At 44.4% G+C, this 25224-nt stretch overlaps 1 protein-coding gene across 1 annotated transcript; it reads left to right on the top strand.

Annotated features, from left to right (window-relative positions):
* The first annotated feature begins 951 nt into the window (after positions 1–951).
* On the top strand, positions 952–23715 carry LOC146975270 (scavenger receptor cysteine-rich type 1 protein M130-like). Its single transcript, XM_085794684.1, has 8 exons — positions 952–1066; positions 8718–9032; positions 9121–9420; positions 21406–21720; positions 21809–22105; positions 22478–22807; positions 23241–23326; positions 23432–23715. The coding sequence occupies exons 1-8, from the start codon at positions 952–954 to the stop codon at positions 23645–23647; spliced, it is 1974 nt and encodes a 657-aa protein (XP_085650810.1). The 3' UTR covers positions 23648–23715.
* Positions 23716–25224: the final 1509 nt, after the last annotated feature.

The following is a 25224-nucleotide window of genomic DNA, read 5'->3' as shown; positions in this document are numbered from 1 at the left end:
ATACAAATATTTTCTGAGAGAAGCAGAACGGACCAATGTTTTAAAACTGCCAGCGTCTCCAAAATATTTACTGTAGAAACACCAAATCGTACCACATTTTTCAGGAAGTCCTTAGAGCAATGTGATCTGTGTTTTGTTCTGATAGGAGTTACCGTTTTCTCACCCTAAGCCTAAATGTGAGACCGGTGCAGAGGCAGAAAATGGCTCTTTTTCTCCACGTTTCTGTCTGTCTCAGCCTGCGGGGGCCCCTATCGCCGTGGTAACCTCTTTGATCCTCAGGCCAGAGCTCGTTAACTTCATAAACAATCCACCTGGCGCTCGTTTAAATGTTTATAAACACAGACACAGCTAAATCAGACTGACACAGGATGCAGCTCATAGACACACACACACGCACACGCACACACACACACACACACACACACACACACACACACACACACACACACACACACACACACACACACACACAGACTCTAGAGCCAGCTTCATATGATTACAGTTACAGACACATGATTCCCATGTTGACAGAGGGCAAAACCGGCAGTAGCCCCGTGGCCCATTCAAAATTTACCCAGAGGAAATTTTCTAGTTATTATTATTATTATTAAATCCATCAACATAACTTCCTTGTGGGGCTGACAAGTCGCCTTGTCGCAGCTTGTTAATAAGAGTTAAGCCCCGCCTCCTCCTCTGTCTAACATCACCTGAATGTAGTGAACAGCAGCAGCAACAGAGGAATCACTCACTCAGCTTGATTTCACTGACTATTTGAATTAGTTTCCAGATGTTGAGTTTATTGTGACGTTGCTATTGTAAACATTGCTGCTGTTCCTCCTGTAAATCAATTTCCCAACACGGACAATAACCTGACCTACAGAAGTATAAGTATCGGAAGCTATGTTCCAGGGAGGGCAGGTGACAGTCACTAAAATATACAAACAAAACGTGATGGTGCGACTGTTTCTGCTTCTTAGTGACGTGGCTGTCTTCACAGACCTCACTGATGTCTCCTTTCTGGTTTTCTCCTCAGGACTCTGGGCAGAAGGAGGACACAACTCCACAGGTAAACAGAGAGTGACTCCTCGATGTCAGGTCAGGTATTTAATGACAACGATGAAGGAGCCCTGCAGCAATACACAGAATAGCAACATAAGCTAAAACAAATAGCTAATTAATATGTGATACTGTGTAGCAAAGGTAACAGTATGAGCTTAACCAAACTTGATAGTAATGAAAATGAAATACTAAGACTTACAGGAATATGAACAGAGATGAACCTCCAACCACCATAGCAGGAACATAATAAACAGATACTCACAAAATGGCCGACTACTAACTGAGCCAGTGTAGCACTAATAAGATACTGCCCCCTAGTGGCCAGGAGTACTCCTCAGAGAGGATGAGGACACATGCAGGTGCTGGTGGATGGATGAATGTGGTGAAATGATTTCACTGTCAACACTGATCACCAGCTGATGGTCCTTCACCTTCCTGGTCACAGACCATCTCCTTTACATTTAAAATGAGTTCCTAGAGTGAAAAAGTAAATTAGTAGATGTATTTCAATAAGGATAGTTTACAAGGGTTACTGACGGTCCTGACATAGAGTGAATACGAGAGTAGGATCATCTCAACCAATTTACTGACTTACTGAGCCTCCAGATCATCTGAGTCTGCTCTGTTTGCTGCTCATGGGAGAGGAACAACCACTAATGAAGCTCAATTTACTTTGGTGACATCTCCAGCAGGTCGAAGGGCTCGCTCCATCAGCACATCAAGGTTTAGACCCCTATTTGCTGATCCTTCTTCTTCTGAGGAGATCCTACTTCCCATGCATTAATGCACATGGTCCAGTCCAGGCCAGACTTTCTCAGCTGCAAACAAGAGTCAATAGTGTGTGTGTGTGGGGGGGGGATTGTAAAACCTTGAAGAGATTTACACCCTTACATTTTGTGGCCATGGTTGATGAACTTTTGCAAATAGCTGAAGTTCAACAATTCAAAAATGGGATTTTTTTTTTTTTACTTATGGAGCAAATCATTGTTAAAGACAAATGACCAACATCTCCATGCTGTCAAGACGCCTTATATAGGAGCTACATGTGTTGTGTTGTGTTCTGAGGTAATAGTGTAATTCACTCATGCCACTCAATGTGTGTGTGTGTGTGTGTGTGTGTGTGTGTGTGGGGGGGGGTTAGGTGATATAGGAAGCATTGTTTGACAACAATTGTTTGACTAGGAAGGGCAAACGGCTTTTGACCGCTGTGGCTGCTGTTTTCTTTGTTTATGGACATTTTACACACACAGCAATAAAGCCACTGTGTTGCAACTAAAGGAACAGTGTGGACATTCACTCAATCAACGGTATGAGAGCATCGGTCAACCAGGTTATTCTGGAGTTAAATACCTCTGTAGTGCTAGTATCCGACTGAACTCCTTTAATACAATATGTGTATTTTTATTTTTCTGCCTTGACATCAGTTTGAAATCTGCCTTGACAACTGTTGCCGTCCTGGTGTTTGACTTGGTCATTTCCACTAGCACGGCTCAGCTCGATACGGCTCGGCTCGGCGCGCTATTTGCGTGTTTCCACTAGCACGCAGTACCTGCAACCAGGTACACTTTTGGTATCACCTCAGCCCTGGTTCCAAGCAGCCGAAGCGTTACTAAAACGTGACGTCAGCGCGACGACCGACAACAGAAATGTTCCTGCTGAAGCCTGTTATTACCTACGTGACTTTATTAAGTTTTAATATTTTTTCATGCGAGAAAGTAACTGTTTAGATCCCCATGTGCGGTTAGTTTATCCAAACGACGGCTGTTTAGAAGTTTGCCCCGATGTTTTTGGGAGAAGTGAAGCTCCAGGTCCGAGCAGCGACCGCGACATCACAGAGGCAGCAGCCCGGCTCCTGACGTGCTCCGCCGGCCAGCCTACCACCGTCACCCCGGGGAGAAAACCACCGCTAATTAACTTACCCGATGGCTTTTAGAGGTTTACCACCGGCTGGTTAAACTGTTTTTAGGGGATAAATGTTGGTCTCATTGATGAAATCTAACAATTGTGGCTGTAGCAGAAGTTTGTTTGTGGTTAGACAGAAGAGCAGCACTGCCTTGGGGTCTGTACGCACAGAAAACACCACATTTACATCAATAAATAAATGTTTTACAATGAACCAGGCCGATCTCAGAGCTGGTAGACTCTCCGGTAAGGCATATTGAACGGTTAAATGCCGTTAACGGGACGAGAGCAGTCAAAACGGCGGTTTAAAGCTAGCTACAGCGAGGGTAGGTTCACTTCCTGTTTACAAAGTAAAAGCACCAATTCTATCGTAATGGCTTTCCTTATGATAAAAGGCAACGGGTATTTTATTTTGTGAAAATAACCGGAAGTGCGTTGCTCACTACGGCTAGCTTTAGTAACGCCGACTTCGTTGAAACAAAATAGTAAACAGCTGGTATTTTGTCAGTTTTTCAACACGTTGGGGATCTAAACGACTACTTTCTCGCCTGAAAATGTTTCAAATGTTGCTAAAGTTATATATCTACAGAGTTTAGAGCGTTGCTCGGCGCCGTGTAAATGACGTCACGGCGGCACTAGTGATACTCAGTTGTAATGGAAACACAACCAAGCCGAGCCGTGCCGAGCCGAGCCGTATCGAGCCGAGCCGTGCTAGTGGAAATGCGCCAATAGTGAAGCCACAGATAAGATCATGTTTCCCAATCAGCTCAGTGAGATGAAGGCTGCTCCTTTGCTCCTTGGTGTCAGAGGTTGTGACTTAAATATACATTGTTATAGCAACTCTCTTGTTGTCTTCCTACTGTGCCTCTTGTTGTCATTGTTTTATATCAGTGTCATTCTTCATGCTACCACAAGAGCCAAAGTAATTAATCTTCCCTGCTCAGTTAGTTTGTTAGTTTGTTAGTTCGTTCGTTCGTTCGTTCGTTCGTTCGTTCGTTTCATTTATTGTCCACAGTGTGGAAATTTGTTTTTGGTCTCATAATAACAACAAGCAGGACAACAACAACAACAACAACAAGCAGGACAACAACAACACTTACACACAGACATCTTCAGGGCAAAAAGCAGGGCAGCAGTGGCAGTTACATGACAACACATCAACAGGGCATGGTGTTCAGTTTCCAATGGCGTTAGGGATGAAGGAATTTTAAAAAATATTACAATTTGCCCTTGGCACTTTGTAACGTCTACCAGAGGGAAGAAGTTCAAACTCCCTGTTGAGCACTTCCTCGTACATACAACTTAATTGTTTCTGTCTCATCCCTATGGTTTTTGAGGCGAGGTTTACTATTCTCTGCAGCTGCTTCTTCCTTTTATGTTTAGATTACCGCACAACATTGCCATGTTAAAAGTTAGAATGCCCTCTATCAGGTTCTTATAAACTGTTTCCATAATGTGCTTACTCACTCTGAAGGAGTTGTGCTTGCGTCAATTTGTCCCCTAATTATAAGGGGCTGCACAGGGTCCTTTTCATGAAAAACAAGTTCCTGTGTTTTTGTTGCATTGATCTCTAAGGAACTTTCATTGCACCACTTCTGGAGAGATGACACATGTGCTCTATATACTTCCTCTCCAACTATGTCCCCCTTCTTTAATAAGGCAACCAGGGCCATGTCATCCGCATACTTAAACAAACGAGTGGAGCTACAGTTTGGATTTGTTCATTTCTGTTTGAATCAAACTCACTTCTTTTACTCTTCACTCTCTTCTCTGTGTTCAGAGCCTGTCAGGTTGGTGGGAGGAGCCAGTCGCTGTGCAGGTGACCTGCAGCTGAAACAAGGAGAGTGGAGACCAGTGGACAGCAGCAACATCTACTGGAACCTGAAGGCAGCATCTGTAGCCTGTAGAGATCTGGACTGTGGCTCTGCTGTTTCAACAAGAAGAAGAAAGGAGTCCTCAGTGAGGTCTGTGTGGGGGATCAACCCTGACTGTGTTCAGTCTGGATCTACCCTGAGGGAGTGTTTATCATCATCATCATCAGGTTCCTCTCCCTTCACCGTGGAGATCACCTGTTCAGGTGAGTCCATCAGTGACATCATCAGTGACAGTCAGGTTCAGTGTCTTCCTTCCTTTGTTGTGGAGACAGAAATGTTCAGTAACTTGTTCTTTTTGTATCTAAGTGAGTGAAGGTCTGAAAACAAGACATTTAATATCTCAACATGTTACATCATCGTCTTTAGTCAAGAAGTCAACTTCCACTTTCCACTAACATTTAGACAGTTTGGAGATGTAGGAAAACATTTTCAACAAATCAACTTTCATACTTTGATGCAGTTCAGCTGATCTAAAAGTACTACTATAAAGTAGTACCCCCCACCCCTCCCCCCATGGGCTTCCTGTACAGATGTAGGCAGCCCCCTGGTCAGTGCTGGAGAGGAACAGACCTCATGTATGGTAAATAATGAACAGTGTTGTTTTTGGCAGGCATTTTAGATTTAGTCTTAGTCTTATTGACGAAAATACTTATTAGTTTTAGTCAATTTTAGTCATTTCTATATGTGATAGTTTTAGTCTAGTTTTAGTCGACGAAAACTCAACTAGATTTTCGTCTAGTTTTAGTCAGTTTTAGTAAAAAAAAAAAAAAAAGTCTTTTAACAAATTAATTCAATAAAGGAATGGTTTTACACATAATGTTTCCACCCAATGGCAAATACTTTCTGGTCTAAGGATTATGCATTAGCCTACACACAGATAAAGTGGTAACAGTAGCCTGGTGCATTCAGTTTTTTTTCTGCTGGATTATATTTAAAAATACGTCCATATATCTTCTGGTCGAGTGACGGCAGGTGTGTTGAGCAGAATGTGCTGCATGCCAGGTGGTGGTGTGACCACACAAGGATGAGATGCAGCAGCGTTGCAGATACTTGTTGATTTTTAATTGACAGGTTATACGCACAATAAGCAGAAATGTCATGCATTTTGAACGTCTGACCATCCACCCGTCAGCGCCGCAGAGCCGCTGCACCGCGGTCACCGGAGCAGCTGATCACTGCCTGCTGCTCTCTGCCGCTCTGATCACAAGCACCAGGCGGCATGTTTTCGTCATCAGAGAGCCGTGTTTATCTCGTCACCGTCTCGTTATCGTCATGAAAAAAAGGTGCGTCAACGAAAATATTTCGTAATCGTCATCGTTAACGAAAACAACACTGATAATGAAGAAAGCTCTATGTCCTACAGAATCCTTCACTGTAGTGAGTCGTCTTCCTCTCATTCCTCTGCTTCATTATTTTCTTTACCATCAACAGTTTTAACCCTTCAGTCTCTTTGAGCTCATCATCTCTGACAGATCTCATTCTTCAGAGTTTGACAGATTTCTCTCTGGTTTATTTCTGCTGTAAAGACGTCAGAGACGCTGTGAATCCTTTTCACTCCTCATGAATTTATTTCATCTGTGGCAGCAAATCACATCACATGACTCTTCAGAAACTCCTGTAGGTTAAAGTGGACTAACGAGGTCATTGGCTGATGATGGTAAAGTTGTTTCAGTGAAGATGTTGACGTCCAGACCGTTGGTTGACTTGAGTCTTTGACTCTAGAGCTGGACTGTGAGTCTCTTTAATGGTTGTGTTGGGGACAGAAGGAACTCATTTCTGGACACATGCTGATACTTTAAAGTTGATATGACAGTAAATAAAGGTCAGGATCAAAGTTTAAATGTTGTGTCTCTCTCTGCAGACTCTGTCAGGCTGGTGAATGGGACCAGTGTGTGTTCAGGCAGACTGGAGGTCAAGTCCAACCAGTCTGACCAGTGGTGGTCCTCAGTGTGTGAAGATGACTTTGACCAGCAGGATGCAGAGGTGGTCTGTAGGGAGCTTGGCTGTGGGGCTCCTTCAGTCCTCCAGGGGGCGCTCTATGGAGCAGTGGAGGCTCCAATGTGGACCAAAGAGTTCCAGTGTGGAGGCAACGAGTCAGCTCTCCTGGACTGTAGAAGCTCAGGCTCAACTAGAACCAGCTGCTCACCTGGCAAAGCTGTTGGACTCACCTGCTCAGGTACAAGTGGAGCTACAGTTTGGATTTGTTCATTTCTGTTTGAATCAAACTCACTTCTTTTCCTCTTCACTCTCTTCTCTGTGTTCAGAGTCTGTCAGGTTGGTGGGAGGAGCCAGTCGCTGTGCAGGTGTCCTGCAGCTGAAACTAGAAGAGTGGAGACCAGTGGACGGCATCAACATCGACTGGAACCTGAAGGCAGCATCTGTAGCCTGTAGAGATCTGGACTGTGGCTCTGCTGTTTCAACAAGAGAAAGAGAGGAGTCCTCAGTGAGGTCTGTGTGGGAGATCAACCCTGACTGTGTTCAGTCTGGATCTACCCTGAGGGAGTGTTTATATTCATCATCTGGTTCCTCTCCCTCCACCGTGGAGATCACCTGTTCAGGTGAGTCCATCAGTGACATCATCAGTGACAGTTAGGTTAAATAGTTGTGTTTCCATCCACCTTTTTCTATTCGCATTTTCAAAAATTACGAATCAATACTTGAATGGAAACGCCAGAAATTCGAAAAAAGGCAGTAAATGCGCATAACAGTTTTTACGCTTCGGGGGGGTGGATTTGTCAGCATATCGATTAAATGAAAATGCGACTTTTTGTGATGGAAACAGATTATGCGAATTGAGCCAGAGTTTGTGGGTGAAGTGCTGCTGGTTAAATTCGATACATTTGGATGGAAACCCAGCTAGTGTCTTCCTTCCTTTGTTGTGGAGACAGAAATGTTCATTAACTTGTTCTTTTTGTATTTAAGTGAGTGTTTGGACCTAAACATCTCAGGGACACTTTCTCTAATCAGATCGCTACTCTAGATGGCATCACCCTGACCCCGAGTACAACTGCGAGGAACCTTGGAGTCATTTTTGACCGGGACCTTTCCTTTAGCTCCCACATAAAACACGTGACTAGGACCGCCTTCTTCCATCTGCGCAGTATCACTAAGATTAGGAATATCCTCTCCCAGAGTGATGCTGAGAAACTAGTACATGCATTTATCACTTCTAGGCTAGACTACTGCAACTCTCTCCTGTCAGGATGTCCGAAAAACTCTCTAAAGAGTCTCCAGCTGGTCCAGAATGCCGCAGCGAGGGTTTTGACAGGAGTTAGGAAGAGAGAGCACATCTCTCCCACCTTAGCTTCTCTCCACTGGCTTCCTGTAGGATTTAGAATAGACCTCATGTATGGTAAATAATGAAGAAAGCTCTATGTCCTACAGAATCCTTCACTGTAGTGAGTCGTCTTCCTCTCATTCCTCTGCTTCATTATTTTCTTTACCATCAACAGTTTTAACCCTTCAGTCTCTTTGAGCTCATCATCTCTGACAGATCTCATTCTTCAGAGTTTGACAGATTTCTCTCTGGTTTATTTCTGCTGTAAAGACGTCAGAGACGCTGTGAATCCTTTTCACTCCTCATGAATTTATTTCATCTGTGGCAGCAAATCACATCACATGACTCTTCAGAAACTCCTGTAGGTTAAAGTGGACTAACGAGGTCGTTGACTGATGATGGTAAAGTTGTTTCAGTGAAGATGTTGACGTCCAGACCGTTGGTTGACTTGAGTCTTTGACTCTAGAGCTGGACTGTGAGTTTCTTTAATGGTTGTGTTGGGGACAGAAGGAACTCATTTCTGGACACATGCTGATACTTTAAAGTTGATATGACAGTAAATAAAGGTCAGGATCAAAGTTTAAATGTTGTGTCTCTCTCTGCAGACTCTGTCAGGCTGGTGAATGGGACCAGTGTGTGTTCAGGCAGACTGGAGGTCAAGTCCAACCAGTCTGACCAGTGGTGGTCCTCAGTGTGTGAAGATGACTTTGACCAGCAGGATGCAGAGGTGGTCTGTAGGGAGCTTGGCTGTGGGGCTCCTTCAGTCCTCCAGGGGGCGCTCTATGGAGCAGTGGAGGCTCCAATGTGGACCAAAGAGTTCCAGTGTGGAGGCAACGAGTCAGCTCTCCTGGACTGTAGAAGCTCAGGCTCAACTAGAACCAGCTGCTCACCTGGCAAAGCTGTTGGACTCACCTGCTCAGGTACAAGTGGAGCTACAGGTTGGATTTGTTCATTTCTGTTTGAATCAAACTCACTTCTTTTACTCTTCACTCTCTTCTCTGTGTTCAGAGCCTGTCAGGTTGGTGGGAGGAGCCAGTCGCTGTGCAGGTGACCTGCAGCTGAAACTAGGAGAGTGGAGACCAGTGGACAGCAGCAACATCTACTGGAACCTGAAGGCAGCATCTGTAGCCTGTAGAGATCTGGACTGTGGCTCTGCTGTTTCAACAAGAGAAAGAGAGGAGTCCTCAGAGAGGTCTGTGTGGTGGATCAACCCTGACTGTGTTCAGTCTGGATCTACCCTGAGGGAGTGTTCATCATCATCATCAACACCAGGTTCCTCTTCCTCCACCGTGGAGATCACCTGTTCAGGTGAGTCCATCAGTGACATCATCAGTGACAGTCAGGTTCAGTGTCTTCCTTCCTTTGTTGTGGAGACAGAAATGTTCAGTAACTTGTTCTTTTTGTATCTAAGTGAGTGAAGGTCTGAAAACAAGACATTTAATATCTCAACATGTTACATCATCGTCTTTAGTCAAGAAGTCAACTTCCACTTTCCACTAACATTTAGACAGTTTGGAGATGTAGGAAAACATTTTCAACAAATCAACTTTCATACTTTGATGCAGTTCAGCTGATCTAAAAGTACTATAAAGCAGCCCCCCCCCCCCCCCATGGGCTTACTGCATGTACAGGTGTAGGCAGCCCCCTGGTCAGTGCTGGAAAGTAACAGACCTCATGTATGGTAAATAATGAAGAAAGCTCTGAGTCACGTGGGACCATCGGGAAAGATGGCGGCATACTAGGAGAGCTCCAGACGACCATCAACTAATTACATAATTTAAGAAACATGCACTCCGTTTTTCAACATAATACAAGTGGCCTCTACTTAAGCAGACCTATTGTTAGTAGTGGACCGACAGTGTGAAACTTCTCGACGAAATGGCAAACAATAACAAGGCAAACTTTTTCAAAGGCGCGGCGACTAGAAGCAAGCAAGCTAACGTTAACGCTACGAGAGTCAGTCCACCACCTTGGAACACGTCGCCTGCGACGACACCAGAGAGCAGCAGACCCCCGCCGAAAAATGCAAACAACCCTGGCGTTGGAAAAAACATACAGTGGGTACTAGTTTCATTTGGACGGTTTCACGCGCGATTCACGCGTGAGTCACGGGAGGCTCACGCGGATTTTTTGTGGAGGAGTAATTGTGTTTTCACCAGAAGCTGCAATGTGCCCAAACAACCGCCAGGTGGCATCTGTGAGCAGCAGATCGCCTCTATAAGACAGCAGCACGGAGCAGTGAACAGGAATGGGGAATGCAATATAATAATAATACAGTATAGTTTTTCAGTGAGAAAAATGTAACAACGGCAGCTATACGTCTCACTCTCTTTTATCGATCCTCTTGTCAGCTCCAAACACACCCATCTGCACCGCGATTACGGACCACGGCGTGGTTTTCTACACAGCAGTTAATTAACTCAGTGGGTGATGCTGCCGGTGTGTTTTTAAAATGAGCCAACTACTGTACAGTAGTGTTCATTCCCCACCTTGTTTGACTGAGAGTGTAGCTGGATGATTTCTCATGAATGAACGGGCAATAGCCTATGTCACTTTCGGGCTGGGCGATAAAACAGGATATCCTGAAATAACTTCCCCTCGATAGAAATAGGCTACAAGATGTGTGGATATAGGTTTCATTCATCCATGTTTTGACAGACAACACAAACAACCAGTGGCAGGGACGGACTGGCCATAGGGCAATGTGGGCTAATGCCACAGCAGCCGCGACCGAAGATGCAGCCGTGCTGATGTGACCGCAAAAAAAAAAAAAGTCAGTCGGGGTCAGCTGGTTTACAGCCGGCCGACTCTGAAACACTCGAGACACAATAACATTAGTAACGCAAGAAAGGTATAGTTCACTTAGTAGAGCAGCTCTCACTATGAGCAAAGATTTTATTTCAGTCTGGGATGCCAACGTGCAGTTTTAGTGAACAATGCATTTTCTCTTATCATCATTATTATGATCACTGATAGGCTATAGCCTATATGTACGGCTATATAGATACCGTGTGTGTGTGTTTATGTAATGCAGGGGTGCTTTAAAAAAAACACAGTTGTCTGGACAGCAGCATTTTTCTCACAACCGACCTCAAAAGCGAGGGCAGGTCCGCCGAAGCATCATTCCGGGTGTTGTCTTTGTTGTCACTTTGCTGCCGCTCCACAGAGCGCACATGGCTACTTAATTATGCACGTGCTGACCATATATGGTTGTGCTGATGCATTCTGGGGGTGGAATATGAAGTGTGTTCATGTCCGCACCATTCTTGGGTCCGGTGTGATTATCAATGGAATATTGCGGAGAGTTGTGCGTACGCACAGCTTGATCAGTGTTTCCCACAGAAAAAATAAATAAATAAATAAATGTGTCCACGTCTCACGTGTGTTTACTGCGGTGTGCCCGCACGCGAGAGAGGCGGCAGGTTGAGAGGCTGACTGGCGGAGATGAGAGCTGGTGAAACGCTAGATGATTATTAAAAAAACACCATCTCTGATCTCTGCCTGCACATAGACAGACAGTCCAGGGCTCTCAAGTTTTGAAGTGAGTTCAGAGTGAGATTTTACCAGCGGCAGCGGGGATTTGGTTGAAGTGGGGATGGATGTCTAAATGACGCATAAATTCATTTAAACAAACATCTTTATGATTTATGACTGGAATAAGTTAACCATGGGCATCATGCAACCCAAAAATTAGAGGGGGCACAGTGAATGTGGATGTGCTATGGCGCAGCGCTGACAAAAAATTTTGGAGGATGCCCTCAAATCACTTATTTTAGGCACTATTTGTTAGTTTATTTTTTGAGCACAGCACAATGAAAAATGTTTAAGTAACACGTTATTTAACCTTTAAATAATGTTGAGGTATATGTGACCCATTTTTACATTTAGGAACAGTAAAAATACCCTAAACATTTTCCCTCTGACTTTAAGTTGAACTTGTTCTTGACCAACACAATATTTGATGGTCTTTCCTGCCACTACACTATTATGATTACTGTATTTAACTAGGCTACTTAAATCACAGTAGCTAAACTGATTTGTTCAACTCAGCCTGATGTAAACATTAATAAAACTCACAGAGAGGGACAGACAGCTCTGAGGTTGAAGTCTATAATAATGAGATGAGATGAGATGCACCTGTGACTGTGACAGCATGAAGGGCTGTGTGTGCAGCCAAGGTCTGTGCAGCAGAGGAAACTCCGCTGTTCTCCGCTCCGACAAGCGCTTTTTTTTTTTTAATTAAGCTCCGGTAGCGACGGGTAAATCGGCGCGGATCCGGTGTGTTTATCAAAGCTTGGTCGCCGTGCTGAGGCATGAAGTTAAGAGGCTGCTTTCAAACTCTTCAGGCAGTGATCAGTGTAGGCTGAGGCCGGTAGGCTACAACAGGTAACAGTGTTGTTGTGTGATCAGTGCGCCCTCAAATCTGTTCCACTGTTAAAGCCGTGCAACTTGATGGACGTCACCGTGGTCATTTAAATGCGTGAGAAATACAATGTGTGGCGTGTGAGCGTGTGAACGGGTGGGAATGCGTGTGTCACACGCCAAATGCTTGAGACTTGAGAGCCCTGCAGACACAGGTTCACATACAGACAGGGGCGCACGGCAAATGCAGCTGCAGCGCTATTAAACTAGAGCAACAGCAACTCTCATATTTAAATTGTGTTTTATATTGATTTCATATATTTCACTGATTGCAATTAGGCTATAGAATGCTAGTGTGTGTTTTATTGAAAACGAGGCTAGGTGAAAATCGCTTCAGTGTGGTTTATATGCAGCGGTCTGTAGGACCAGCTTAATAGACACATCAGCGACACATTAGCACCTTCATTTATCTCTGATCAATAGGTGTGCTTGTGGATACTTCAGCCCTGCCCCCCACAGAACTTCACACAGCTGTTCAGTCAGCTTAGAAAAAACGGTTCTTACAGTAGCTACCTCTCCTCACACTTTTCATAAGCCGGAGGACAAAACTGTAGGCTTCATTGTTTCGTTTCATTTCGTTAAGTGAAAATCATCTCTGAATTATGGCACTAAAAATAAAATAGGCCTATCTTTAAAAAAAAGATCCTATGATATTTAGCCTAATTGCATTAACGTGACCGCGGCACTCCCCCCGCCCCCCCCTCTCCCTCCCGAATTGGGCATATTATGATAAATATAACTGTAGATGAAAACAATAATTGAAGAAAAAAGCTATTGTCGACCCGAGGTATAAATGCCCAGAAATTGAATGTTTCATTTGTGTAAGTTGTAAGCTTCAGAAACCATCACACATGGAAAAGTCACGGACTGAGAGACCTGTAGTTTTAATGTAAACAAAGTCATTTACGTAAGAAAAACACAAACGTCTGTGTGAGACCATCTGGGTGGTTCTAGTGTTAACATTAGCCTAATGAAGAATGAAGAAAACACGTTACAAATGAACTATGACCGAACTGACAGCAGAAACAGTGTGCACTTATCTCAAGGAAATTTAAATTGAATGCAACTGTAACTTGTAATCCAAGAGGATAAGAGGTGAAACGTCTTCCTAGACAAATAACCAAGTCCAGTTGCATTCGATTTAAATTTCCTTGAGATAGCCTAACTATGACCGGGAGTCCGGGACAAACGAGAATATTCACAGGCTTAGTGCATGTGCACACGCCGGCCGGAGTCACTCGCAACAATGTAGCTTTCCCTCGATTAAAGTAGTTCTGTCATCTCCCACTTTGTACCGGATAAGAGACAGCACCCGACAGATATGCTAAATGTTTGGATGCAACAAAGTCACTGTTAACAAAATCAGCATCTAATCTGTCCCTTCAAGAGCAGCTGCTGACAGATGTGCATTATTGCTCCGCTCGTGAGTCCAGCAGCATCGGGTCCAGGCTGCTGGCACGGACGTAGCGGTCGTCTATGAGTGGATTGTTACATTCACCAGAACTTGCAGAACTCAAACTACTCAAACTTGGAGCCACCCAGCCAGGCTACAGGAGAGATCAGAAATATGCAGGGGACCCCCAAAAGGCTGAGAACCACTGATCCTGTTGAACGTAGGCTACTGTAACCACTGTGAAACAATAAAACAACAACATTGATCTGATTGACCGGCGTAGCGGTCCCTCTCTCCATCCACTCTCTAGCTCTCTCGACCACAGCTGCAAATGAACTACCTATGGCCTATGAACAGCGCCACTCTCCATTGCAGCTACGTTGTGGTCAAACGTGGAATTATCCCAAAATCTTTTGAGCTGCATCTCAGTACGATGCTTCCACCTAGTGGCTACAGTGTGACCTACAATTTCACGCAACGCGTGAATCACGCGTTACGTGAGGGAAACGTCCAAATGAAACTAGTACCCACTGTAGATGAAAATATGTTCGAGGAAATACGAAAAATGAGCGCTACTCTGCAAATAGTGGTGGGGGACGTGGTCACGATTAACCTGTTGCCACTCCGACGGCCCGCCGGCGGGCCGTCGGGGGGGTTTTAATCAGGGAGGTGTCATCAGGATGTCACCAGTCACTTGAAATAGTCATGCCACATATCGTTGGAAAGCTAAAACTCTTGTGATTAAAGATATGCCGACCATTCCTAAATATAATCATCACAGCAACACTCGAATCAGACTATAAACATGCTAACAAAGTTCGTAAAAAGCCGATATAACTCACGATTTGTGTCAGGGCAGGCTCAGGATCACAGGGTTTCCCCACAAACTTGGTGTCGTTACATTCAGAAAAGTCCAGTAAATCCAATCCAGTAAAGTATTTAGTCCAAAACACACGGTTGTACCGGTAGATAACCTCATCCCGCTGCTGCATCTTATGAAATTACGCATTGTATATCCAGTAAATCCGTTTATTTCTCCTCATAAGTCCGGCGTTTACATGAAAACAATGTTTATTTCACTTTACAAAATGGCGCTGCCCTCTGACCTTTCGAAATTTCAGCTCACTCGACCAATCACAAGCTCCCTCTCTCCGGCTGCCGCCTGCAATAGCGAATGAGTGGCTGTGTCTCATGAGGAACATCCCCTCCGACAGCGCTGAATGGCTTCAGCCAATAGAAACAGATCCCGATGACAACTGTAGCATTGAATAGCCAATGAAATTACGAAACGAACGATGTGCTGCATTCACGGTCCCTGGGAAAAGGCAGCACCGCCATTTTCATGCGTAACTTTGCAAAAGCTGCACTTTGGCGCATGTATTGTTTGTCAATGGCAACTTTAGGAAAACGCCTAGATATACACTTAGAAAAACATGTGTAAAATACTCATTTTTAGCAGGATTGTTATCAAATTTGAACTGGGGCCAGGTAAGGCTTCATGCTGTAGTCCCATTGTGTTTTCCAGCTAAAATTCTCAGCTACACTCATCTTCAGGCATCTGATTGCAACAAAAAAATTCAGGCGAGAATAAAAACATTCTAATTCAGTGTGCTCCCACTTAGATTACTCAATGATAGTAGCACTTATAGTGATTATTTCAGTTTGGGGAAAAACTTCAGAGTGATACCTTTCAAAAGAGACCAAGCCCATCCATATTCTCCAAACAGTTCAAGAACAGCATTCAATTTACTTTGGGTACGCCTTGGATAGGCGAATATTACAGAATTTATAGGAGTGACAAGGGGTTTTAAAGAGACAACAAAAGAACTAAAAGACTCGGTGGAAAACATTCAAGAACGACTTGGAGAAGCAGAACAGCGGATATCGGACATAGAAGAATGCATGCAGGGATGGAGAAAAACATGGAGAAATGTGATAAAAGATTGGAAGCACTGTGGACACGTGTGGAAGACCTTGAAAACCGAAGCAGAAGGAGTAATATCAGGATGGTGGGACTGAAAGAAGGTAAAGAGGAGACGGGCAAAATGATGCAGTATATAGAGAAGATTCTGTCTGAGGGGCTTGGTCTCACTGGCTCCGGTTTCGCGCGCATCGGTCTCTCGCCGCCATGCCTGACCCGAATCAACCACCTCGGACCATCATGATACGCTTCCTACGTTCATCAGCACGAGACAAGGTGCTACAGGTGGCAAAGGAGAAACGTGGAATCGAGTGGGAGGGCTGCAAGCTGTCTTTTTTTGAAGACCTGACGAGGGAGCTGGCAGAGAAAAGAAAAGCATTTAACCCACTGAAGAGACGCCTGCACGAGCTTAATGTGAGACACAGGCTCGTATACCCTGCAACACTCATCTTTACATGGAAGGGACAAAAGAAAACGTTCCGAGACAGCAAGGAGGCAGAGAGGTTTATGCAAGATCCAAAATAGGACCACGGGACTTGATAATGAGAACATGGCGGAGTGTATGTGAATTCATGGAAATAAGGTAACTTTTATTTTGATGGATTTGTCGGGGCCGGATGGTTGGGTTGCCTAGGAAACCACGCCCCACGGACCAAGTCAAGGTTTTTTAGTTCAGTCCGTGTTCAGTCAGGACGGGAGGGGGTCACTTAGCAACCGTAAGTTCTGGGTTGCTTTGCTTGGGGGTTCGTTGTTTTTGTTTATGTTGGTTTTGTGTGTTAAGACAGTGTGTTGGCCTAATAATGCTCTGAACAGTTTAAACAATTGTGTGTGTGAAAATTACAACCATGATGGATAAATTGCAGTCACGGTCACAGTACTATTACAAACCTGAGAATTATTGCTGACAGGTATATTAATATCATATCGTGGAACATAAATGGATGTGGGAGCTACATTAAAAGGAAGAAGGTTCTGACATATTTAAAATCCAAAAATACAGATATAGTATTTATCCAAGAGTCACATATATTGGGGGATGAAGAGGCAATGAAATTTAAAAGAGGTTGGGTGGGGAAGATCTATCATAGCTCCTACTCGACCAAAAGGAATGGGGTGATGATTCTCATTAATAAAAACTTGAGCTTTGTCATGCTAAAACAACACAGTGACATGGAAGGACGATTTATCTGTATTGAAGCCTTGATCAATGGGATTAGGACAATATTATGTAATATCTATGCTCCAAACAAAGAGGAGCCTGATTTTTTCCATGAAATCAATAGAGTGATAGGACATATGGAAGGTCAGGTTATAATGGCAGGTGACTTCAATCAGGTAATGGATGGGATGATTGACAGGAGCAGACCCAGTGGTAAATCTTCACCAAAAGACAGAGCTGCAATTAAAATGTTGGCAGAGGACCTTAATTTGGTAGATATATGGAGATTAGTGAACCCACGTGAGAGTGAATACACCTTTTACTCTCACTGCCACAAATCACATTCAAGGATTGATTTTTTCCTGATATCAAATACGTTAGTAGATTCAGTTGTGAACTGTGAGATAGGTGCCATTGCCCTTAGTGATCATGGCACAGTGGAATTACATTACAGATAAAATAAGAAGGGGTCGCTGGAGACTCAATACCATGCTGCTGAAAGACAAATCTTTTAGTGACGCATTATCAGAGGACCTTAAATTTTTCTTTGAAACAAATATTGGTTCCACAGAAAAAATATCCTCCGTTTGGGAAGCATCTAAGGCATTCATTAGAGGGAAAATCATCGCCCACTCTTTAAAATTGAAAAAAGAAAATAGAAAGAAAGAAGCAAGATTAGACCAAGAGATACGTAATTTGGAGAAAGACCTGGCAAGGCATCATTCAGATCAATTATAACAAACCATATGTAATTTGAAATATCAGCTACATGATATATATAATAAAAAAGCTGAATATGCTTTATTCAGACTCAAGTCCAATTTTTATGAAGGAGGTGAAAAGAATGGCAAATTATTAGCCCGACAATTGAAACAACAGGACAACTCTAATAACATTCCAATGATTAAAAAAGGCAATTGAATAGTGACTTCATCAAAAGACATTAATGAGACCTTTGAAAAGTTTTATAAAGACCTCTACACATCCACCTGTACGCTTGATACAGAAGAAGCGGAGACATTTTTCGCAGGTCTCAACATGCCTAATATCTCAAATGAACAAAAAAAACAGCTGGATGCTCCTATAACAGAAGAAGAGATTAAAGCTACCATTCTCTCCATGAAAACTGGGCAGTCACCAGGAATGGATGGCTTCCCAGTTGAATACTACAAGAAGTATATTGATATCTTGGCCCCTGTTCTACTTAAAGTATATGGAGAAGCAATTGAAACAGGTGCTCTGCCTGACTCATTTAATGATGCATTAATTACTCTAATCCCTAAAAAGGATAGAGATACATCAGAACCATCTAATTTCAGACCTGTAAGCCTTCTTGGTGTAGATTTCAAAATTCTGACAAAGACACTGGCGTCACGTGATTACACCCCGCCTTTCCGAAGCCCCGCCTTTCCGACAATAGACTTCCATTCATCGTAATAGCGGGGTTTTCTATTTTGACCCCGCTATTCCGAAAAGGCTATTGGGGAAACCCCCCCACTCTGACCGGACAGACGGACGTAATCAGAAAGGATACGGAGGCTGTGCAGTGCGCAATGCGCATTGATCCTTGTAACGCCGCATTATGTAATAATGACGCATTATGTAATAATGTAATAAATCTTCACGTCATTATGTAATAACGCCGCATTTTGTAATAATCTGCCGCATTTTGTAATAAAAATCTTGAACGCAATATGTAATAAACTTTGCCGCATTTTGTAATAAGTTGTTACATTTTACATCACTTATTACATATTGCGGGTGTTACACTTTTTTATGAAAAAAATGTAATAATTTTGTGCATTATGTAATAAACCACCAAAATGGATGTCTTAATTAGAAAAAAAAGACATTAGGACCATCAGAATAACACTGACTTTAAGCATACCAGCATGCATGAATCATAAATATGAATTAATTTCTAAAACCAGTAGGACGGTCAAATCTAACTATCTATCTATCTATCTATCCCACTGACTCCCCGCTCGAGCACGGCTGAACCTGGCCGGCTTGAGCTCACTTCACGGGCGCGAGGCTGCTGCAGCCGCCGCTGCTGCTGACAGCAGAGAGAGGGAGGGAAAAAAGTAAATTTCGCTTTGGTTAGGTTCAGGCAATGAAGAAAGGAGTTGGTTAAGTTTAGTAAAAACACCAGGTAGAGGCTAGACAGGCTGGAAGCATAATGAGCGATATATGTTATTAATATGGAGTGCTTGTTTTGCACATGATCCGTTTGATCCCAGAAAGGAAAAAAGGATCAATGCGCAGCCTCTGTTTCCTTTCTGATTGCGTCCGTCTGTCTGTTCGGAGTGGGAGAGAGAGACAGAGAACCCAATCCACCTGTCTGTAATGTAAGTTTGATTTGATATGAGTGTCAAGGTTTAATTACGGACACTAATGAGCGCGCAGCAGTGCGTAAAAGTCGTGCGTAATGACAGCTCCTCGTTGGTGAAACATAATAAACTGCACCTCTTCTTCCACGTGTGTCTTATTGACAGGTGGAGCCCATATGAATAATAATATAAATGCATAGTGAACGGTAAAAATGTAGAGTTTGACTAATAACTAGTCCCCCCCCCCCCCCAGCATGCCCCAGCTGCGGCTCCGGGGGCGGTGATCCCAGCCGCCCCTGCCGCTGTTGGAGCAGAGCTGGACCCGGCCTGGAGCTCCAGTCGGACCGTGGTCCATGTCATCCCTCCACAGACGAACATGACCCGGGCGTATTATTGTCGGTGGGCAAGGGGGGAGGGAGAGACGCGGAGCGGTTACCATCCGCGTGGGACCCGCTGTCGGAGGAGACCGCTCTGCTCAGCGGGGAGGAGGAGCAGCGTGTATTATTGTTAATGTTTTTTCTAATTAAGACATCCATTTTGGTGGTTTATTACATAATGCACCAAATTATTACAGTTTTTTCATAAAAAAGTGTAACACCCGCAATATGTAATAAGTGATGTAAAATGTAACAACTTATTACAAAATGCGACAAAGTTTATTACATATTGCGTTCAAGATTTTTATTACAAAATGCGGCAGATTATTACAAAATGCGGCGTTATTACATAATGACGTGAAGATTTATTACATTATTACATAATGCGTCATTATTACATAATGCGGCGTTACAATCCTTTTTTCCTTTTTGGGGTCAAACGGATCATGTGCATAATTAACTGCAAAACAAGCAAATACTTCATATTAATGACATATAACGTTCATTCTGCTTCTGGCCTGTCAAGCCTCTACCTGGTCTTTTTACTAAACTTAACCAACTCCTTTCTTCATTGCCTAAACCCAACCAAAGCATCTCCCTCAGTCAGCTGTCAGCACGAGCGGCGGCTGCAGCCTCGCCCCTGTGAGCTCAAGCCGGTGTTGTGGCTTCAGACGGGTTCAGCCGTGCTCGAGCGGGGGGGGGGGGGGTTATTTTACTGTGTGGAGATCTCCAACAACGGAGTCGGGGAGAAAGCAAGTGGGACAGATCTACCCAGTCCCTGAGCAGCGCACGTTTCACAGACAAGCCGCAACACAGAGTGTAAACAACGTCACGCTGTTCAGCACCTTGGACAGCTGCGGGTGGGGGGGTGGGGGGCGGGGGGCTGTCGGAACAGCGGTGTTTCGAAGTGGAGGTGTGTCGGAATGGAGAGCTGTCCCCGTAGAGAAGGTGTTACCAGACATCATAAATGGTGATCAAGTAGGATTTATTAAAAATAGGTCCTCAGCTGATAATATGCGGAGACTCATACATCTCATACATATGAACCGCTCCAGTTCGATACCGGTCGCAGCCCTCTCACTTGACGCCGAGAAGGCTTTTGACCGGGTGGAGTGGGGGTTTAGCCCTTTCCAAATTTGGATTTGGGACTGATTTCTGTAACTGGGTGAAGATACTTTATTCCAACCCGAGAGCAGCTGTCCTCACAAATGGGCTGACATCAAACTTATTCTGCCTTTCCAGAGGGGCCAGACAGGGATGTGCTCTCTCTCCACTACTTTTCACGATAGTATTGGAACCACTGGCCTCAGCAATCAGAGCTAATAGGAGAATCTGTGGTTTATTTCTGCTGTAAAGACGTCAGAGACGCTGTGAATCCTTTTCACTCCTCATGAATTTATTTCATCTGTGGCAGCAAATCACATCACATGACTCTTCAGAAACTCCTGTAGGTTAAAGTGGACTAACGAGGTGGTTGACTGATGATGGTAAAGTTGTTTCAGTGAAGATGTTGAAGTCCAGACGGTTGGTTGACTTGAGTCTTTGACTCTAGAGCTGGACTGTGAGTTTCTTTAATGGTTGTGTTGGGGACAGAAGGAACTCATTTCTGGACACATGCTGATACTTTAAAGTTGATATGACAGTAAATAAAGGTCAGGATCAAAGTTTAAATGTTGTGTCTCTCTCTGCAGACTCTGTCAGGCTGGTGAATGGGACCAGTGTGTGTTCAGGCAGACTGGAGGTCAAGTCCAACCAGTCTGACCAGTGGTGGTCCTCAGTGTGTGAAGATGACTTTGACCAGCAGGATGCAGAGGTGGTCTGTAGGGAGCTTGGCTGTGGGGCTCCTTCAGTCCTCCAGGGGGCGCTCTATGGAGCAGTGGAGGCTCCAATGTGGACCAAAGAGTTCCAGTGTGGAGGCAACGAGTCAGCTCTCCTGGACTGTAGAAGCTCAGGCTCAACTAGAACCAGCTGCTCACCTGGCAAAGCTGTTGGACTCACCTGCTCAGGTACAAGTGGAGCTACAGTTTGGATTTGTTCATTTCTGTTTGAATCAAACTCACTTCTTTTCCTCTTCACTCTCTTCTCTGTGTTCAGAGCCTGTCAGGTTGGTGGGAGGAGCCAGTCGCTGTGCAGGTGACCTGCAGCTGAAACTAGGAGAGTGGAGACCAGTGGACAGCAGGTACATCTACTGGAACCTGAAGGCAGCATCTGTAGCCTGTAGAGATCTGGACTGTGGCTCTGCTGTTTCAACAAGAACAAGAGAGGAGTCCTCAAGGAGGTCTGTGTGGGAGATCAACCCTGACTGTGTTCTGTCTGGATCTACCCTGAAGGAGTGTTTATATTCATCAACACCAGGTTCCTCTGCCTCCACCGTGGAGATCACCTGTTCAGGTGAGTCCATCAGTGACATCATCAGTGACAGTCAGGTTCAGTGTCTTCCTTCCTTTGTTGTGGAGACAGAAATGTTCAGTAACTTGTTCTTTTTGTATCTAAGTGAGTGAAGGTCTGAAAACAAGACATTTAATATCTCAACATGTTACATCATCGTCTTTAGTCAAGAAGTCAACTTCCACTTTCCACTAACATTTAGACAGTTTGGAGATGTAGGAAAACATTTTCAACAAATCAACTTTCATACTTTGATGCAGTTCAGCTGATCTAAAAGTGCTATAAAGCCTAACCCTAACCCTCATGTATGGTAAATAATGAAGAAAGCTCTATGTCTGACTGTTATCATTCAGCCAATCATCTCTCTGTTTACAGACCTGCTGGTCCAGCCAATCATCTCTGTGTCCTCCATGTACGGGGTCTCCCAGGCCCAGCAGCAGGGTTATTCAGGAGTGTTGATGGGCTCCAACTTCACCATCAGCTGCTCCATTCAGCCACAGTACCCAGGAGGCTCCTTCCAGCTCACCTTCACCTCCTCCAACACAACGGACAGCTACACCCAGCCAGCTGTCAATCACTCCGCCTCCTTCGTGTTTCCTGCTGCAGAGCCCGCCCACCAAGGAAACTACAGCTGTGTTTATCACCTCTACGTTTTCTCTCATAACTTCTCCTCTGAGAGCCGTCGACTGTCCCTCACTGTCTCAGGTGAGTTGAAGCACATTTCACCTGTCTGTGCTCAGGGGCCCATTGTCTCTTCATCCATCCATGTTGCTGTAGTGAAAAGTCCACGACAGGAGAGGATCCAGTGGAGGTACATGAGCACCATGATGGTAAGAAACTGGGTTTTACATGATGAGTCAGACGTCAGCATGATGACTCAGCTTCACCAGGATCATGTTTGGTAAACTACCTGTAAAGACGGTGATTAACACTCACCTGAGACATTTCAACCAGACACAGGCTGGAAGGAGACAAGAAGCTTCAGTTCTTCCTTTCAGACTGACTCTGTCCACCTGTTGTGTCTGTCCAACATCGTCAGACGACCTCATTCTCTAAGAACTGACTCAAACATGTTGAGGTTTGTTTAATGAAGTTGTTGTACTGTGATCTAACGTGATGACTGAATGTGTCTCATCAGATCCAACAGGTGGTATCATCAGACTGGTCGTCCTGCCACTCAGTCTGCTGCTGCTGCTGATCGCTGTCATCTGTCTCAGCCTTAAGGTACCAGACTCTCCTTTGTTGACCTGAGCTCTGTCTGACATGAAGCTCTCAGCTCCTGTATGTTGAACTGAAGTCTCATGTCTGTGTGCTGCCACATCTCTCCAGGCCACCAGGGGGCAGAGTCCAGTCCAACAGGAGGCCATAGAGCTGCAGTCTTTGAACCTGGGTGTTTCCCCAGCTGACGGAGGGCCAGCTGAAGAAGAAGGAGTCCAGGCTGCTGCAGAGGAGGAACTTGTCGTACATCCAGACTCGTCAGCTGCCACACACCTGTCCATCAGCTCAGTCAACGATCCAGCATCGTCCCTCAGATGTTCCCTTTAGAGTTTCACTGAGATCCAGCACCGTCCCTCGGATGTTCCCTTTAGAGTTTCACTGAGATCCAGCACCGTCCCTCGGATGTTCCCTTTAGAGTTTCACTGAGATCCAGCACCGTCCCTCGGATGTTCCCTTTAGAGTTTCACTGAGATCCAGCACCGTCCCTCGGATGTTCCCTTTAGAGTTTCACTGAGATCCAGCATCGTCCCTCAGATGTTCCCTTTAGAGTTTCACTGAGATCCAGCAGGAGGAAATCCTCTGTGCTTTCATCTCTCCTCTCAGTCTCATGTGATCAACGATCCAGCACCGTCCCTCGGATGTTCCCTTTAGAGTTTCACTGAGATCCAGCATCGTCCCTCAGATGTTCCCTTTAGAGTTTCACTGAGATCCAGCAGGAGGAAATCCTCTGTGCTTTCATCTCTCCTCTCAGTCTCATGTGATCAACAGGTTTTTGCAGCACAGAATTTCCTGGAGAAACAACACTGAATTATTGGTTTAGAGACTGAAATACAGTGACGATGCCTTCAAAGGCAAAGCTATGAATCGTTTTTCTTTATTAATTAATCTCTTACATTTAAAAAAAAAAATGTTATTATTATCATTAATAATAATAATAATAATAATAGTACATTTTATTTATAAAGCGCTTTTCAAGGACTCAAAGACACTGTACAGGAAATAAATAAATAAAAACAAAAAATTACACAAGAAGCACAGAAAAGCATTAAAACATCAGGGGCATTACAACAGTAAGGAATAAAAACAGACAACATTTAGGCATTAAAAGCAAGCTTGAAGAGGTGAGTTTTGAGAGAGGTTTTGAAAGTGGACAGGTCAGAGCAGGTGCGGATGGGTTTGGGAAGGGAGTTCCAGAGGGAGGGGGCAGCGACACTGAAGGCTCTGTCGCCCCAGCTCCGGGGCTTGGTCATGGGGGGTAGTGACAGGAGGTTTGCATCAGAGGAGCGGAGGCAACGGTTAGGAGAGTGGGGGTCGAGGAGGTCAGTGAGGTAGGAGGGAGCCAGGTTGTGAAGTGCTTTGAAGGTGAGAAGAAGGATTGTGAAATGTATACGGTAGGGAACAGGAAGTGGAGACCATGTCGGCGGACGATGTTACCGAGGGGAAGCAGGTACAGGATGAAGAGGAGGGGACCAAACACCGAACCCTGGGGGACACCTTCGGAGAGGGGGGGAATGGAGGAGGAGCAGTGGTTGATGTGTATGAATTGACGACGGTTGATGAGATATGACTGTATCCATGAGAGTGCAGTTCCGGTGATGTTGAGGGTGGAGGAAAGGTGAAAAAATGAGAGGAAGGAGTTACTATTTTTTTAATCATTATTATCGCTATTATTATCAAATGTGCAACTATATGGTTCTTGTCACACTGTTGTTTTTGTGTCTTTCTTTTTGTTTTGTTTTTTTGTATATTTTTTGGCTTTTATTGCCTTTATTTGATAGCATATAGTGAGATAACCCAGACAGGAAAGGGGGAGGCAGAGAGAAGGGAAATGACATGCAGGAAAGGTCTGCCCGATGCGGGACTCAAACCGGGGACGCCTGCGTTGAGGACTGTAGCCTCTACAT

The sequence above is a fragment of the Trachurus japonicus genome, chromosome 13, assembly GCF_045865225.1.
Source record: "Trachurus japonicus isolate A0001 chromosome 13, Traja_1.0".
In the NCBI taxonomy this organism is placed as follows: domain Eukaryota; kingdom Metazoa; phylum Chordata; class Actinopteri; order Carangiformes; family Carangidae; genus Trachurus; species Trachurus japonicus.
Note: the sequence above shows the minus strand (reverse complement) of the source record. Positions and strands in the feature narration are given on the sequence as shown.